Source organism: Typopeltis vanoorti, chromosome 9 (genome assembly GCF_054136105.1).
Source record: "Typopeltis vanoorti isolate ZY-2024b chromosome 9, IOZ_Tvanoo_1.0, whole genome shotgun sequence".
In the NCBI taxonomy this organism is placed as follows: Eukaryota; Metazoa; Arthropoda; class Arachnida; order Uropygi; family Thelyphonidae; genus Typopeltis; species Typopeltis vanoorti.
The window spans coordinates 125998211-126016737 of NC_143557.1; the positions used below are offsets into that span (position 1 = coordinate 125998211).

General features: G+C 38.0%; 1 protein-coding gene across 1 annotated transcript; it reads right to left on the reverse strand.

Moving 5' to 3' along the window:
- Nucleotides 1–6711: 6711 nt before the first annotated feature.
- On the reverse strand, nucleotides 6712–7299 carry LOC150103510 (general transcription factor II-I repeat domain-containing protein 2B-like). Its single transcript, XM_090398492.1, has one exon. It carries the CDS (start codon nucleotides 7297–7299, stop codon nucleotides 6712–6714), a length of 588 nt encoding a protein of 195 aa, XP_090254618.1.
- Nucleotides 7300–18527: the final 11228 nt, after the last annotated feature.

The following is an 18527-nucleotide window of genomic DNA, read 5'->3' on the forward strand; positions in this document are numbered from 1 at the left end:
CGACCGCTCCTTACAACTTGTTGAACCCTTCTAATGAGGGATTAAGTACACAGGGCTTATCTTGCTTGCGGGATAAAAAACCCCAGATAAACTGAAGGGAAAAAACCTGCTGTTCACGCACAAGACCCCGGCTAACAGGCATATGGTTGCAAAGCGCATAGCCACTAGGCTAACCGAAGACTATAATAATAATTTTTTTTTTTTATTTCTCAGATAAATTACATACATTATATGAAGACAATTATGAATAACAAATACTTTCTCGTACATAAAGTTTTTTTTTAAATAATAATAATAACAATAACTGTTTACAACATATATTATTATAATATTCATAATGATGATTATTACAGGTGTTTCTTTGCAATTTTTACACTCTATATATACAATATCAATGGATATAATCACTCTATATTGCATACTTTTGTTACAGTTATTACATACATTACGTACATTGGTTTACATATAATACATACATTAAATACTTTGGTTTACATGTGATACGTACATTACATGCACTTGGTTACATATGATACATCTTCGATGAGAAGTAATTTCTCTGCTTTCATCTTCGAAGCTTATGTGTAAGCTTATCTGAGGATGACACCAGTTGGTTATTATTTATTGTTTTTTTTTTTTTTGCTATGTTGGGAAGCTACGAAATCTATGATTGAGAAATGCGCGCGCGCACGCACGCACACACACACACACACACACACACACACACACACACACACACACACACACACACACACACACACACACACACACACACACACACACACACACACACACACACACACACACACACACACAATAACTTGGAATGTATTGATGCGTCGCTGAACTGGAAGCCTGAACGAATTTATTGTGTTTCATTAAGTTTGTATGGTATTTTGGGTGCGTGGTTCTTGTTCGTAGTATGTCCTTAGAGCTCTTTTCAGGCTATTGTAGTTTGTAAGGTTTCTGTATTCAAAAGGTAATTTGTTTATCATGTCTGGGATGTAGAAGTTTCGCGTGGCCTTTCCGTAGTGATTATTGTATTTATATGTGATATAATTAATAGTCTGAGTTCTTGTTATACGGTATGTATTTCTGACTGTCCTGTAGTTGGCATCGAAATAATGTTGTAGCAAGGCTGCATAGTGACATAAATGTTTTGCTGTCAGTATTTTGTGTTCTGACATTGCAATGCTTATAAGGTCGTGATTTTCTCTTTGTTCCCAAAAGATCAGTTTTATCATTTTGTACTGTAGCGACATTAATCTATTTAATTTGTAGGGTGCACAGAAAGCATACGTTGTTATAGCGTATTTAATATATTTTGGCATAGTGCTTTGTATATTAGTGTTTTTAGGCGTATGGGGAGTATGTCTTTTAACTTGTAGAGTTTGCCAATTATTGTTCGGAGTTTGTTGTGTAGATGGTTTATGTGGCTATTCCAGTTCATATCTGCATCGAGGTAAATTCCAAGGTATCGTATTGTTTCAACCTGAGTGATTGTAGTGGTATTGCTGTTCTGTGTGTTTTTTATGTTGGAAAGAGGATGTTGGATGGTTATATATTTGTTATCAACTGGTCGAGTCAGTGGATTTCTGAATATCATTAATTTTGTCTTTTCTGAGTTTAGGTGTATGGAGTTTTTCGTACTCCAGTCTATGATCAGATTTATGTCATGTTGCATATTTGTTTGGGCTATGCTTGCGTTATTATGGATGGATATTATTGCTGTATCGTCTGCGTATCGTCTGCGAGTGGTAGCAGATTAATATCGTGCGTGTAAATGTTGAATAGAGTTGGGGAGAGTACAGCTCCCTGTTGTACTCCACAGGTTACTGGTAGCTCTCTGCTTCGGTTTGACCCGATACGTGTGATATGCTTTCTATTTTGAAGATAGTTTGTAAACTACCTGTGAAGATAATAATAATAATAATACGAAAGCAAGTTTTGTCTTGAAACTTTTACACACTAATCGGAGTTTTTTTTTTTTTTAACAAAAGTACCACATTAAAGTTCTTCCGTTTATTCTTTGTGTGTGTGTGTGTGTGTGTGTGTGTGTGTGTGTGTGTGTGTGTGTGTGTGATTCTGTTTTTGTTGGCAAAACAATTTATAATTCAATTTTTTTTTCGTATTTTTAACTGTAATTAGGCATTTTAACTGTGAAATTGGGTTAATTAAATATTTTTCATGTGAATTATCTATGATAAGTTGTAAATCTCTGGTAGATTTGTACCATACATAGGTGGACTAAAGATTTTATTTATTTTTTTATTTTTATTATTTTTATTTATTTATTTATTTATTTTTTTGCATAGTCCTGAAACCCTGTAGAGACCAAACATGGAATTGTTCAAGCCACTTCGGCTCTCCAATAAGCGGTCTTACACCGGGCAATGAAATTCATCTTCTCCCCCTTCTTTAATTGAACAAAATTTGTGATTATCTACGATGATTTTTATTTGGTTATGTACTGTAGAAGTAAATTTATTGTGGAAAATAATAAAAAAATCCTCTGAAGCCTGTTATACTCCAAATTAAAAAGGTGCTTCTTTAGCTAACTTTTAAAAGAGGGGAAAGAGGTCTCCACCTTTCAAGCATTTACTAATTGTGAATCCATGCTATCAATAAATCAAAGGGTTTCAGGGAAAAAAACGAGAGAGAGAGAGAGAGAGAGAGAGAGAGTCTGGCAAACGATTGCGCTATCTTGTTGCACTAAAGTTAACACTCGTATTATGATCGCCTGTAATAGTGTGAGTCAATTTTCTTGAGATGCAGGGTTAAAAACCACAGTTTCCAGGAGGAATATTCTACTTACTCGTGCCGGAGGTTGACTAACTAGGAAACCAGTGAGAGAAAGGCTTAGAAAACGTTCTTCTAATTAGCGGTTAAAATCGTACGTAGAACGCTCTTTCTTTGGGCGGTTTAGTCCTATAAATGCAAGCACCAATTTCACAGAGCAATACACCTTTATTTATTATTATTTGACATAATTTTGTTTCTTATTGAAAAGTAAGAGGACTAGAATTTTAATAGAGATCCTAACTACCAATGTCGTAAAAGCCATATAAACAAAGTGGGTTATTACATTTGTGCTAGCCTGAATTATTTTGCTAAATTTTGCTAAAATTAAGATGACTCATTAAATTTTAGTAGACACATCAAATTTAATGAGATCTGCTCAACTATAACAGAATCGTTTAGAGTATTTACTCGAATATAACTCGCACTTTTTTTACGAAATTAAAACAATCATGGTGGGAGATATATGCGGGGATTTTCAGAAACTATAGTTTTTCAGGAAAACATTAAATTGTCGTTTATAATTAAATTCTCAGTATTCATTATAATTTAGAATTGTTCCATTTATTTATAAAATGAATGCATTTCAATTTTAATTATCAACATCATTTACGCGATCGGCCGCTCACCATCATCACGTGATATATTTGAAGCTTTTAGCGAGAATGCTTCTACAATTAAATTAATTATTTCTATCGAAATCATGTCCCAAGCTCTCAAAATCCAGTTATACAACAGTTCTAATGATGGTCTCTTAATCTTAATCCACTCCTGCGCAATCTAAGATCGAGTAGAAGTTAATGCTCTCACTCCCACATTTCCTCTACTGGTTCCTTCCATCTCTATGATTGGTGTGGTATTGATAAAAGATCACGCGACTCAACGACAAAGGCAAGCCGACGATTGTTGAGTTGAAATTCTAATTTTCTTCAACCGAATGCCAAAATATATGAAACTACCATAACAACATTTCTTATCTAGTTCTTAAAGTTTTAAACTTTTTTCGTGTGCGAACTATATGAGATATATTTTCTTTTTTCTTTTTTTTTTTTTCTTAAAGTAAATTATGGGGTGCGAGATATACGTGAGGGCGAGTTATATTTAAGTAAATACGGTATATGCGAAGAACAACACGATTTTAATAAATTAATATTTTGCGAAACGCACCCGATAATGGCTTAGTCATAACCGGAAAAGTCGATAAAGGAATTATGCCTGTATTCATCAACAGGATTCAAAAAATATTTCTGGACCACTGAAAATAAAGAGCCAAGAGGCTTCACTTCGGCGATGCAAAATTGTTCAAATTAAGTGGATATTGAATCCAACATTATTTCAAAGCTGAATAGAGAAACTACAAGAGTTTCGTACCGAATAGAGAAACTGCAAGAGTTTCGGCTGATCCAAGCGTAAATAAACCTTTCATGACAGGGGCAACTCGTTGTAAAGGTGGAGTAAGTTCTGATCACTTTCCGTAGTATTTCCAGTAATGTAAACCACATCTCCTTATATAACATCATACATGTCCGCAAGGAGATGTGCTTTACATTATGGGAAATACTACGGAAAGTGATCCGAACTTACTCCACCTTTACAACGAGTTGCCCTTGTCATGAAAGGTTTGTTTACGCTTGGATCCGCCGAAACTTTTATAGTTTCTATATTCGGTACGAAACTCTTGTAGTTTCTCTATTCCGCTTTGAAATAATGTTGGATTCAATATCCACTTAATTTGAACAATTTCTGGAACATTTTAATTAATCTTAAGACTTTAAAAAAAAAAATTCGAATTGGAACGAAGCGATTGCTGATAGCATACATGAATGCTATTGACAATTACAGAAAAACTATTATTTAACATACTGCATGTAATTCGACCTAACTGATTGTGATTTCTGAGTTATTTCTATGAACAGGAACTTCGCAGAAGTAGATACCAGAAAGTGAAATTTTAAATTTTAAATTTTAAATTCATATTATATATGAAAAGAGTTTCTTTGTTTAATGGCAGGTCATCCTCTGGAGCGTCACCGATCCCTTGCAATCAGTAACTCGAATGGCCCACTTTAACTACTCTCTTCGTGGTCACATTATATCGGTGTCTTTTTCGGGAAGCTGCTCCATTGAAGTTGGCAGGACCTCACAACAAGCAAACAGGAAGTCATACCCTAGTCGAACCTCTTTTGTTACGGGATCCCTGCCTTCATTCATTGTTTAAAGGCAAGGTCGCCCGTGGGAACGAAGTCGTCCGCTTTACTTGGTCTCATGATAACAAAAAAAGATTTTCCCATTTTATGAGCTGCCTATTTGTAGATGCGTTCGCCACACACACACATCAACCCTTTGACAGGGGAGTCTCCTTGGTTGCATGTGTTCAGACGACACAGGGCACGGCTTGCGCGTGCAAATCACTCGCCTGAATGTATTAATGTTCGGTACCCACGGAGATGAAAAGTACTTGTGACATTCGCGGTGCATTTCCCAACCCACCCTTCCCCTTTATACTTAACATGATTGGGTGTTCTCTCATCAGTTAAAAATTTCATTTTTTTCCGATATTACGATTCATAACACGAAGTTTTAATATGCACTTCTTGCTACATAATAATACATTAATTTCCTTTATGTTAGAAATATTTCTACTTCAATAAGTCTACTTCAAATTATGAGTATTTTTTATTTATTGTTGTTATTATTATTATTATTTATTTATTTATTGTAAAAATTATTTGGATGTTTCAATGTTTCAGCGGAATCTTGATTTCACAAAGATCGATACATTATCGAGCCACGTTCGGAGCGATTTCAGATGACGCACCTTGCTAGACTTTACATTAAACCCTAATACAAAATCACAGGTGTTTGGTTTTTTTTTTTTTTTCCCTATCAAAACGACAATCGATTCTTGTACTGAAACAACGTATTGATTTTTTGTACCATTTCCTCAGATATCATCAAGGTCCTTGTAGTATGATGGATTATCATACTAATACTCAGCAGATCATATCCAGCTGTCTGCAGCGTGGGCAACACCAAAGTATCCAAAATGTTAATATAGCGTTTGTTGCCCATTTTCAGGATACCACGATATGCCGTCTCAGTCCTAATCAAAAGAATCATTCCACGAAATAACCATTACCATCGTACTTAACAGACACTCTTCTTGACATTCTCTCGATATTTTCATACCAAACAAATAATTTGAAAGGTCTGTAATGTAATTTTTCACTCCAAATCAAAATTTTCCAGCAGTCAGTTATCCAACCACAGTATATTTCTATATCATGACAGTGGCAGAGAAATATATTTTGATACGAACAATATACTGTGATACATTTTTCTGTGACTCCCATCAATGGTTGTAAGCTGTAGCACATTACTACCGTGAGTAGGCTAAGATTTTTTTTGTTTAATTAATTTTTTTATTCCACTTTTAATCTCCAATAAACAGAATGCTGGTCTCGCACGCACAGAAGGATAAAATTCATCTCCCATCTAAAGACAATCACAATCATCCATATCCGTGACAGGATTTGAACCAGTCAGTTTGATAAACTGAACAATGTTGTGGCACTAAAAGCTGGATTCCTAAACTCCTAACGAAAAAGAGTCCACTGATGCAAAACGAAATGGACACCAATAAGCTTTTTCATCACTCTCCTAAACTTACCATCGATTTGTGCAGTCTTCCAACTGGTTCTTATTCAATTTTTTCTTCACAACCACGTTTCTTTCTTTTAATGATGTCAGCAGTAAGTTGTTCCGAACACAGATGCATATTTCATATTTCAATGCATGTCTCCTCAAAGTGGGAAATTGCTTATCATTGCTAATGTAATGTTTATACAACTCAAGCAGTGGGAGGTTGTTGTACCTAGCTTTCAGCTCAACATCGCTTTGCAACTGAATGATTTAGTGTTGTAGGTTATCTGGCACATCAGTTGATTCCGCATTGAACGGCATAGCAAAGATGTTCGATTCCATTTGTTTACTTTTCACGTCCTTGAATCTTTCATTAAATGCCGCAATTAGTTTCGCACATTCACCAGCATATTCAAGTGTGGTAGAAGGCTTTTGTCCTTCCAGAGTGGGGAAATGCAGCGTGTTATTCCTTTCGAGTTTCACTTTCCACCACCTTAATTTAGCTTCAAATGATTTCATGTTTGAAAGCAGGGAGCTGAGAAGCTGGTTGGGATCCTGCAGCTTGACGTTCAGCTCTGAGAGGTACTTGGTAATGTCCACCATGAACGCTAGATCACACAGCCACTTCCTATCATTGAGTTCCTTGACAGGTTTTCCCGTCATCTCCATGAGCTGCTTGTCTTCATCCCGCAGTTCGTAAAACCTCATGAGCATGTTCCTGCGACTCAGCCACCGCACTTCATAGTGATAAACAAGATCATCGTACACAGACTCAAGATCATTCAGTAACTCCTTAAACTGGAGGCTATTAAATCCTCTGCTTTTGACAAAATTTATGCATGACACTACTGTTGACATCACATTGTTGAGCTGCAACCACTGTGAACAGAGACTTTCTTGGTGTATGATGCAGTGGCATCATACACCAAGTGATTTCATATATAATTAAATCACTTGGATCAAGACTGAGACGATTCAGTTCTTTCTTGGCAAATCCAATTAACCCTTTTTGCAAGCGAACCATGGCTGGAGCTCCATCTGTAGTAAGGCCACTTACTTTTTAAATGTTAGCTCAAGTGTTTTCATTGATAAAACAGTCTCTCAAACAAGTCCTCACCTCTTGTAGTGCCATGTATGGTTTCCAGTGACAGCAGTTCCTCTGGCGTGTCAAACTCTGCAGATATCCCAAGAATAAAAACGGCCAGTCGAGCAGTATTTGTTATGTCCATTGTCTCATCACAAGCCAGAGAGAAAAATTGGAAATCTCCTGCAGAATCCTTCAATGTTTTTTCAATATCTTGTGCTAAGTCAGTAATCCGATCTGAGATGGTTCTCCGAGGCAAACTAGCACTCACAAACCCTCCCTCTACATGAAACCTCAGCTTCTTTGCGATTAGCTCGCTCACTACGTAACTCGTCTGAATAACGTTGTCTCTGTCACAACGAGGTCTAGTGAAAGCAGCTTCCAAACTCCGCTGAAGAGCATTGATTTTATCCAGACGCATTTGACCTCCCAATTCATTGATTTAGCATGTTTTGAACTGTAATGACGCTTCAGATTGGCATTTTGCATCGCCACAAACTAGGCACACAGGTTTGCTTTGACTTCAACAAAAAAATAGTCATTTGTCCATTTCTCTTGGAAAAATCGACACTCTGCATCAACTTTTCTTTTCGTTGTAGGAGCCATTTGTAGGATGTCACACGACTTAAGTTTTAATAACTATCCAGTGTGTATGTCGCCAACGACGCGATTATTTTGCTTTGATCTCTGTTCTATCCTGCATCTTGGAACATATCCAACGTTCGTACTTGTCTCGTAATGTACTGGTATCTGTCCTGTCTATCCTGTAATGAACGTTCCTTGCTTGTTCCCCAAAATTTGCGTCATTATTATGATTCACTTAATGTAAATTTATATTGCTGTGAAAAAAGCTCCTAGATTTATTGAATTTCGAATCCGGCCTGCTGTTGTCTTAGCAGGGCCAGACCAAATCCTGCTCGAAAACATACAGGGTGTTCAGGATAAATTTGACAGTTTCGTAAGGAAAAAGAAAATCTTCTTTGTATCTATTAAATTTAATGAATTGACAAAAAAACATTACAGGCAGAGTTAATTACAATACTATCAACAAGATTTACTCAAAATAACCACCATTAGCATCGATCACAGCTTCAATTCTGCTTCGGAACCTCGAACAAGCTGATGCTACAGTCTCCCTGGGAAGGGCCGCAAAAACTGTTTTAATTTTATCCATTAACTGGGCTTTTGTATTACTGGAAGTGCGATTGGTGTCTTTTTCAACTGCGCCCCATACAAAATAATCCATGGGATTAAGGTCTGGGGAGTTTGGAGGCCAAACATTTGGACTGGTGAAGTCGTAGAAATTTTCAGACAACCATTTTTGACTTTTCCCAGAGGTGTGGCAAGGGGCCGAATCCTGCTGCCATACATACGGCCTACCATTGGCTACCCTTGTTATCCAGGGCTTGACTACAGTTAGCAACTCCACGAACAAAGCCCGAATTCCAATGCCAGGGTTCTTCAACACCTGTTCCTGCAGATTTGCGAGGAATTCTGCTGTACGAACGCAATCAGATCGTCTGCTAGGGATCTTTCTTCTTGCTACATCCTCGTAGTCACCATTGCAAGTCTCTAGTTCATGCCTGATTGTTTTTACTGTATTCAGGGAGCATTGGGCAGCAGACGTAATATCCTTATTTTGATGGCGGGCACGAATCATCATGATACAAGTTATTCTCTTCCATGATTCAGGTGGGTTCCAGCTATCCATCCTTTCTGACATCTTGTATATGAATGAAGAAGGGTCCAAACTTTTAAATAAAGAGAAGTGTGTGTTAATACATGTAACTTACGGAAAAATATAATTAATTATAAATATGTCAAATTTATCCCGAACACCCTGTATATATATATATATATATATATATATATACACACACACCATTTCATAAATAAATTTCCTAAATAAATATACCTATACGATTTACTGAATATCACACTTCTACAGAGTAATCAGGTCTTAACATTAACATTTCTGGCTAAATGGGTGAAGCAAAATTGCTTTTCATATTCCCCTTTGTCTTGTAATGGAAGAACTTTGAATGGAGTGTTTGTGAGCTATATGCTGGCCCATTTAGGGCAGTGAAGTTACCTGTGTTCAGCTGAAATTAAGATGGACTTTGGTCTTTTATATTTGTTAATTTCTGATTCATTATATTCCGAGGCTTCCTTGATTAACGGGTTTGGATGGTTACTTGTCTTGGTAAAGAACTTCTCAGCTAGATTTAGGAGAAAGGAAGAGATATACGGGATATTAACTTCTCTATGGATCTGGGTGTTTCTTATAAACCAAGGGGCATCCAGAATCATCCTCAGGCACTTATTCTGTAATCTCTGAAGTTTTAGAATGTTTGAATTCGAGGTGTCGCTCTATGCTGGGGATGCGTAAGTGATCACCGGTCGAATTACCATCTTGTAAATTGTTAATTTTGTTTGTGTGTCCAGTTTACTTTGTCTGTTGATCATAGGGTAGAGCTGTGCTAAGACTTTGGATGTCTTTGAGATAATGTAACTAATATGTTTGCTGAATAGGAGTTTACTATCAAGAATCACTCCAAGATATTTAACTTCAGCCTGCCATGGAATCTTTACTCCCAATAAATAAATATCCTCCATGGTATGGATTTTTTTTCTAGTAAACAATATAGGTGAGCTTTTCTGAGGGTTAACTTGGATCCTCCAGTCTGCCATCCACTTTTCTAAAATGTGTATGCTGGTTTGGAGTCTTTTAGTCGCCAGTTTTGAGCTCAGTGATCTTGCCATCAGTGCAGTATCATCTGCGTATAATGCAGTGAATGTTCTTGGGTTCAGAGGGATGTCCGCTACATAGATTGAGAACAGGAGAGGTGCCAGAAGAGATCCCTGAGGTATGCCTGCTGAGATCCTGCGTCTGGTCGAAATCGTTTTGCCGACCCTGACCTGCATATATTTGTCTTTCAGGTATGAATGTATTATTTTTATTAACTTGACTGGCAAGTTAAATTTTATCAGTTTGTAGATAAGGCCTTGATGCCATACTTTGTCAAATGCCTTCTCTGCGTCGATGAAGATGGCAGCTGTGTTGAGTTTCCAGTTAAAGCCTTTAGTAATGATTTCTACCAGCCGGTGCACTTGTTGAGCTGTACTATGGGCCTTACGGAAGCCGAACTGTTCATTAGGAAAAAATTCCTAACTTATCTGTTTTTGCCTGAAGTCTTGAGAGGATCACTTTCTCTGTCACCTTTCCGAGGCTGGATAATAAGCTTATGGGTCTGTAGCTTTCAGGAAGGTGAGCATTTTTTCCTGGCTTCTTCAGTGGTATGATGATGGCTGTTTTCCATGAAGTAGGGAACTGCTGGAATCTAAAGATGGCATTTGTAATGTTGACGAGATGGACTATGACCTTTCTTGGAAGTAGTTTTACTATTCTGTTGGTTATGCCATCCGGTCCTGGAGCTTTTTTACTGTTTAGATGGGAGATGATATTTATCATTTCTGCCGGATTTGTAGGAGTGATATGTTCGGAGTTAACAGTGTTCTGACTTAAGGTTGTCCTAACATGACGATGAATCTTGTACATAAGGTTGATATTTAGATTTGTATGAGCTGGATTGCACTGAGATTCTAGGTTATCTACTAGTGCTTCGGCTTTCTCTTCATCTTTGCGAACTGTCCCTTTCTTGGTTTGAATAGGGGGTATGAGTTGCTTTTTGGTGCGGATTACTCTTAAGAATTTCCATACAGAATGATCTTCAGTATTGATGTTAGCCAATTTGGTTTCCCATTGATGGTTTCTGTGTTTTTGAAGAGCTTCCCGGACCTGCCTGTTTAGATTGTTCAATACTGTTTTATCTTGTGGGGCTCTGGTATGGTGGTATCTCTTTCTGGCTCTATTTTTTCTCTGATAAGCTCCACGATTTCTTCAGGGATAGGTTGGTTGGGTGGAAGACAGTGGATTGTCTGACTGATTCTATTGCTTTCTGAATTTGTATGGTTAAGTTATTTATTGCTGTGTCAATCTCTTCCTTTTTACTGATATTGGGCACCGGACCAATATGATCAGGAAGAACCTTGGCTAAATTGTCCCATGGTATGAATGTGTGCAGAGCAGAGAATTGATCTGATGAACCTAGATTGAGCACTATGGGACTGTGGTCAGAAGATAATTCGTTAACTGATTCCAATTTGAATTGGTATCTTAAATTTTTAAAGATGACAATGTCTAGTACATCCGAGTTACCTGAAGGGCTGTAGTGGGTGGGCTCGGTAGGGCCGGCCACAACAACAGAGTTGAGCATTACAAAATTGAAAAGTGTGTGCCCTTTGGTGTTAGTTGATGAGCTGTACCAAGCTGTGTGTTTTGAGTTGAGATCTCCTGCTATTATTATGGAGTCTTTCGGACCAAGTATGGAGTCCAGATCTGTTGTCAGCAGAGGAATGCTTGGAGGGTTATAAGCAGCATAGATCTTGAGACTCGCAGCATTGAAGGTATGTACCTCCACACCGGTCACCTCCAGGTTTACTGTTTTGGGCTTGTCTATTGTATTATGATTCAAACAACTCTTAATATATATGGCTGTGCCTCCACCTCTTGTGGCAATTCTGTCGTTTCTGTACATAGTGTACCCCCGGATTTTTAGGCTATTAGCTAGTCTTAGGTGTGTTTCACCAATCAAGATGATATCAGCACTGAGACGAGTTGAAAATTCTTGAAGTTCCAAGATCTTGTTCATCAATCCATTTGCATTCCATGCTATTATCTTAGGAGCTTTTGGTTTGAATTTATTACTCATCACAGATGCCTGTTATAATGTTTTGAATGTCTTGCAGGAATCTCTTTCTGGAAGATGTTGAGGGGCATGTCTTTCTGAATTCCTGCAGCATAGTGGCAAGTGAGGCTGTTAATACGGATGTTATGTTGGAGTTTTCTAGCTCGAGAGATGTAGGAGGCTTAGTTCTTGCAGCCTCAGCATGTGTTTTGGTCATGGTAGTTCCTTCCTGTGAGGTTGAAGGCGAGGTGTTTTGGACTGGAGGACGATTTGTTTGGTTGCTTAAACCGTTGTTACGTGGAGGAGCAAGATTGTCTTTTGTTGATCCTCGATTTTTTGGATTGGAAAGGCATCCCTTGTAGTGCGGGGTGAGGTCTTCTGCAATTTGCACAGCATGCTGTAGTTGTGCGTGGTTTGATGCATGTGATGGTCTGGTGTCCCTCACCACACTTCAAGCACCTGAAGGCTGCCTTACATAATTTTTGGGCATGACCAAACCTTTGGCATCTATGACACTGACCTGCAGATGCTCTTTTCCTAAGAGGCTCAGTTGCAATCTTGAGTCCGCATACTACAGTCAGTTTATAGATCTGATTTTGTGTGTTGCTTATTTCCATCAGCACCAAAGGCATTGGTCTTTTATCGGATCTGAGCATTCTGCTCACTTTTACTGGGGATAGGCCCTGTCTGGAGAGATCAGTGCTCACATCTTCAGGAGTGATACCGTCGGCTATCCCACGTAGAACTACCTTTAGGTTCTTTTCGCTGGGTAAAGTGACGGTGTGATATGGGACTTTAGCATTGTCCATAAATCTAGTTATCTGTCTGTAATCTGAGACAGTAGTGGGTTGTATTTTAACTCCCTCATCTGAGTTTTTGGCCCATGAGAATGAGATGTTTTGTTCTCTGAGGAGACAGGGATCCATTTTTCCTTATCCCTTAATATGACTGGTGGTATCTTTTCTTTAGGACCATTGAGTGTTTCTATCCCTGTTGTTTTGGGTTCTTCCACATCGGTGGAGATTTTCCTCTTCTTTTTGACCATTTGGAACTCTGTATCTGTTTCCAAGGTATGATAACTGCTGTCTTGGGATGTAGCATCTTCCATACTTGGGGAGTGTGCAAAATCGGATTGCGTCAGAGTTATGGGCTCTTCGCTTATGTCATCCATATTGTCCTCTGTGACTGCTGTGGGTGGGAATGTGTCAAAGAGCTTGATTTTTCCTGGCCAATTATCACTCAGCAGCTTTCCTAGTCTGAGGAATTCCATGTACATTTCCTCGAATTTGGTCTCATTCAGAAGTTTTGCCATTACAATAATTTAAAATGTGTTAAGACACAGATGGAGAAAGAGTAGAGATTTCTCAGGTGTCCCGAGCAGGTAAAGATAATCCTGTAGACATTTGAGGGTCCGCTAGCAAATCCCGTAGACACTCTTAGGTCTCTATCAGCAATAAACGCCCTTGTAATTACAAATGACTTACCTGGATATTTCTACTATTACTAATGAATAAGCATAAAGCGCTAAAAAACACATACTAGACGCCATCTTCTTATCACTCAATACCAAACTCGTAATCAGGTCTTAACATTAACATTTCTGGCTAGATGGGTAAAGCAAAATTGCTTTTCATATTCCCCTTTGTCTTGTAATGAAAGAACTTTGAATGGAGTGTTTGTGAGCTATATGCTCGCCCATTGAGGGCAGTGAAGTTAGCTGTGTTCAGCTGAACTTAAGATAGACTTTGGTCTTTTGTATTTGTGTCTTTCTGCTTCATTATATTCAGAGGCTTCCTTGATTAACGGGTTTGGATGGTTACTTGTCTTGGTAAAGAACTTCTCAGCTAGATTTAGGAGAATGGAAGAGATATAAGATATATTAATTTCTCTATGGATCTGGGTGTTTCTTATAAACCAAGGGGCATCCAGAATCATCCTCAGGCACTTATTCTGTAATCTCTGAATTTTTAGAATGTTTGAATTCGCGGTGTGGCTCTACGCTGGGGATGCGTAAGTGATCACCGGTCGATTATCAGGTCTAAGTCCTTATAAGGACTGGCTTAAAGGGGAGAAGCAAGAATGCTTTTCATCTTCCCCGTTATCTGTAGAGGACAGTGTAGCATGGATAAGGTGTTAATGAGCTATTAAAGTTCTGATCATGGCAGGAGGGTAACAGCAATAGCCGAGCCTCAGTTATAACTTCATTGATACAGCATTGCCATCCATTACCCTCCAAGGGTATTAATCACAGCATCTCGCGGTCGATTCCTAATTTTCCCTCTAAACCTAATCAGATCTTATAGTCCTTATAAGGACTGGCTTAAAGGGGCGAAGCAAGAATGCTTTTCATCTTCCCCGTTATCTGTAGAGGACAGTGTAAGGATAAGGTGTTATTGAGTTATAAAGCTCTGATCATGGCAAGAGGGTAAGAGCAATAGCCGAGCCTCAGTTAGAACTTCATTGGCTACAGCATTGCCATCCATTACCCTCCAAGGGTATTAATCATTCTTCCCCATCAGATATTAATCATTCCTCCCCATCCAATATACTCTAATCAGACCTTCATATGCCAAGTAGTTTATTATTGATATTTATTTCAGAGATATAGAGGTGTCCGAATATTTTTGCGATATAGTATCTGTAAATGGAAAATAATTTTTATTTGTGAAAATTATTTAAATCTGTGTAAAGCATGCATTATTTAAATTAAAGATACCATGAAATTTTATTCTTGTTTAATCCTTTATCCAAGTGTAAGCAAACAAAGTGCGAGTGAAGCATCTTCACGACTAGGGTACTTGTATAATGAAGCTAATGAAGTAGCCAAGTCAAGAAAATACTTTATCCGCAAACTTTGATTGCTTACACTTGCATAAAAAAATTAAACAAGAATATAATTTCTTGAGCTAATCAAGTGAAAAAACTTTCAGCAGGTGCTGTATTTTCTGGGTATATGTCTTCTACAAACTACTAGTGTGATTCTTTGAAGAATTTATTTAATTTGAAAACAGAAAGGAGACAGATTGATTTAGGAGCAATTCATGGAATTATATATGATCTTATAAAGCATCTATCAAATGATTTTCAAAAAAAAAATCTAAGTAGTGCTGGGTCCAGGAAATATGTGGGATATCACCTGTGAATTTCTTTTTTGGTATTCAATGACATTTTTTAAAAATAATTTTTTTTCTTTTTCTTCATTTCTCAATTTTTTTTTATAGATTTGCAGTTGATTTTCCTCTGCTATTATTTATACAATTAAACATTCTGTTTTTGTTTTCAAAACCCAACCCCTTCAACAGTTTCATGACAATATGATGTTGGACCTCAAGATAGCTTGTAGTGCTTTGTAAAGAAATGTAATGTCTTGAAGCATTACATTTCTGCTTAAGCGTCGCTCCATTTTCATTACAACGTGTTTGAAATGAAATTGGAGTACAAGACTAGTCAAGAAAATACTAGGGTATTGCATGGTAACTACACCCTCTGTCCAAAAAGAAACCGAACTTTTCGGAAATAGAAGAAACTAGTGGAGCGACGACCTGTTGTATCTTTTTGCTGTCGACAACGTTCATTGGTGTTGTGTCAACTGTTTATGACATTTGTTTCATTAGAAGCCGAGTTATAGTGCCAAGAGTCACAGTGAGTTTGGACGAACGGTCGGAAAATGAGTTTCAAACAGAAAGCTGCGATTGACTTTTGTGTTAAAGTTGGTAAAAGTTTTACCGAAACGCATCAAATGCTTCAAAAAAAAGCATACGGTGATGAATGCTTATCCCGTACTCAAATTGACGAGTGGTTTAAGCGATTTCAAAGTGGTCGTGAGATGCTTGATGACGACGAAAAGAAAACCCGAAATCGTCCGTGAGATTGATTGAAGATGAATTGGGGATTCCAAAATCAATTATGCACAACATTTTGACCGAGAGTTTGGGCCTTCGTAAATTGAATTCGCGATTTGTTCCCCACAAGTTGACCGACGACCAAAAAATGTATCGAATTGAACACTGCAAGGACCTCATGAAAACCGCCACTCAAACTTCCTTGAAACGATCGTTACTGGTGACGAAACGTGGTGTTTTGAGTATCAGCCCGAAACAACCAGAGTGCTGAGTGGAGACCACCAGAAAAGAGGCATCCGAAAAAAAAGTCGCTTGGAGAAGTCAAAGTAAAGACAATGATGATTTGTTTCTACGATTCCAAGGGCTTTATCCACAAATAGTTCGTTCCGCCTGGCCAAACGCTCAATTGTGAGTTTTATGACCGAAGTTTTGAAGTGATTGATAGCTAGAATTCTTCGCGTACGGCATGAATATCGTGATGCAGGCAGTTGGTCACTTTTGCGCGATAATGCACCATCTCATCGTTCTAACATTGTGAGACAATTTTCGAGCAAAAACCAAGTTTGTGTTGGATCACTCGCCGTATTCACCTGATTGAGCACCCTGAGACTACTTTCTCTTCCCCCGACTTCATTTGCCGATGAAAGGAAAGCGATTCGACACCATTGAAAACGTTCAAGCAGCAGTAACCATGACCCTCAACAGTATCCCAAAAACCGATATAAAAAACTCATTCAACCAATTAATTGACCTTGCCAAACGCTGTATCGAAGCTGAGGGAGAGTATATTGATTGCAATAAATGATTTCGATAATTATAATTGGCCTGTGTTTTGTTTTCTATCAAATTTCGGTTTCTTTTTGGACAAAAGGTGTCTTGCGCCTTGTCAGCTTCTACGTTTTGTAGGAGGAAATGCTCGAATTTCGAGAGGAAAGACTTAATAATTAATAATAATAATAAATAGGGAAATTTATTTTTTTAAAATTCAAGGGCTGTATTTGCATAACCGATATCAGATGACGCAGTACTGAATTTTGAAAAAAAAATGTAAATTAAAAATAAAACAACACTTAATTCTTTTCTTTCCTATCTTTCTCGTCCGTCCTAGGACGGGTTGAGGGGTTACTGGCGTATTAAGGGGTTACTCCTAATGAGGGGTTACTGGCATATTAATGCAGCAGGTTGTGGGATCAAAAATCCCAGATAAACTGGGGAGAAAAACCCTGCTGCCCACGCCCAAGACCGTCTAACTTGGCTATGGCTGAGGAAAATCCTTAAGCTCCTTACGTCGGTGACGGGAATCGAACCATATGCCTGCGTAAGGACATTCCTTCCCCAAGCATATGGTTGCGAAGGACACAGCCACTAGGTTAACTGCGCGGATCTTAATTCTTTTAATAAAATAAAATTTATATATTAAAATATTATATCAAATTATACATGATTTAAAATTTTTTAAAATATTGAAAAGAGATTAAAAATTTTGATTAATATAAAATTGAATAATACAAAATAATAATTGTACACCTTTTTTTAATTACAATAATATTTATTGAATTATAAATTGGAACAGCTACAAAGTCATTTTTAGGACTTCCAGGGTAACAAATGGCAATGCTTTAGCCAATGAAGTTTTAACTGAGGCTCGGCTATTGCCGTTACCCAGCCATGACTAGAGCTTTTTAGCTCAATAACACTCCATCCACACAGATTTTCTTCATTCAGATGACGGGATAAAGAGTCAAGGACTAAGTCCATCGCCCAGTTCTTTTAAGAACTTTAAGAACAGTCGATGGGGGACGATCGGATTGATTCATTCAATCCAATACCCTTGGAGGGTAATGGATGGCAATGCTGTAGCTAATGAAGTTCTAACTGAGGCTCGGCTATTGCTGTTACCCTACTGCCATGATCAGAGCTTTAATAGCTCAATAGCACCTTATCCCTACACTGTCCTCTACAGATAACGGGGAAGATAAAAAGCATTATTGCTTCGCCCCTTTAAGCCAGTCCTTATAAGGACAGTCGATGGGATTCACATGTGATTAATACCCTCGGAGGGTAATGGATGGCAATGCTGTAGTCAATGAAGTTCTAACTGATGCTCGGCTATTGCTGTTATCCTCCTGCCATGATCAGAGCTTTAATAGCTCAATAACACCTTATCCCTACTGTCCTCTACAGATAACGGGGAAGATGAAAAGCATTCTTTCTTCGCCCCTTTAAGCCAGTCCTTATAAGGACTATAAGGACAGTCGATGTAGAAATAGAGAGATTGAATGAGAATCAATCGACCGTGAGATGCGGTGATTGATTCATTCAATCCAATACCCTTGGAGGGTAATGGATGGCAATGCTGTAGCCAATGAGGTTCTAACTGAGGCACGGCTATTGCTGTTACCCTCCTGCCAA

Bases quoted from the DNA above. Each gene is read 5' to 3' on its own strand.
- LOC150103510 (XM_090398492.1), bottom strand. From the start codon at position 7,299: ATGTCAACAGTAGTGTCATGCATAAATTTTGTCAAAAGCAGAGGATTT.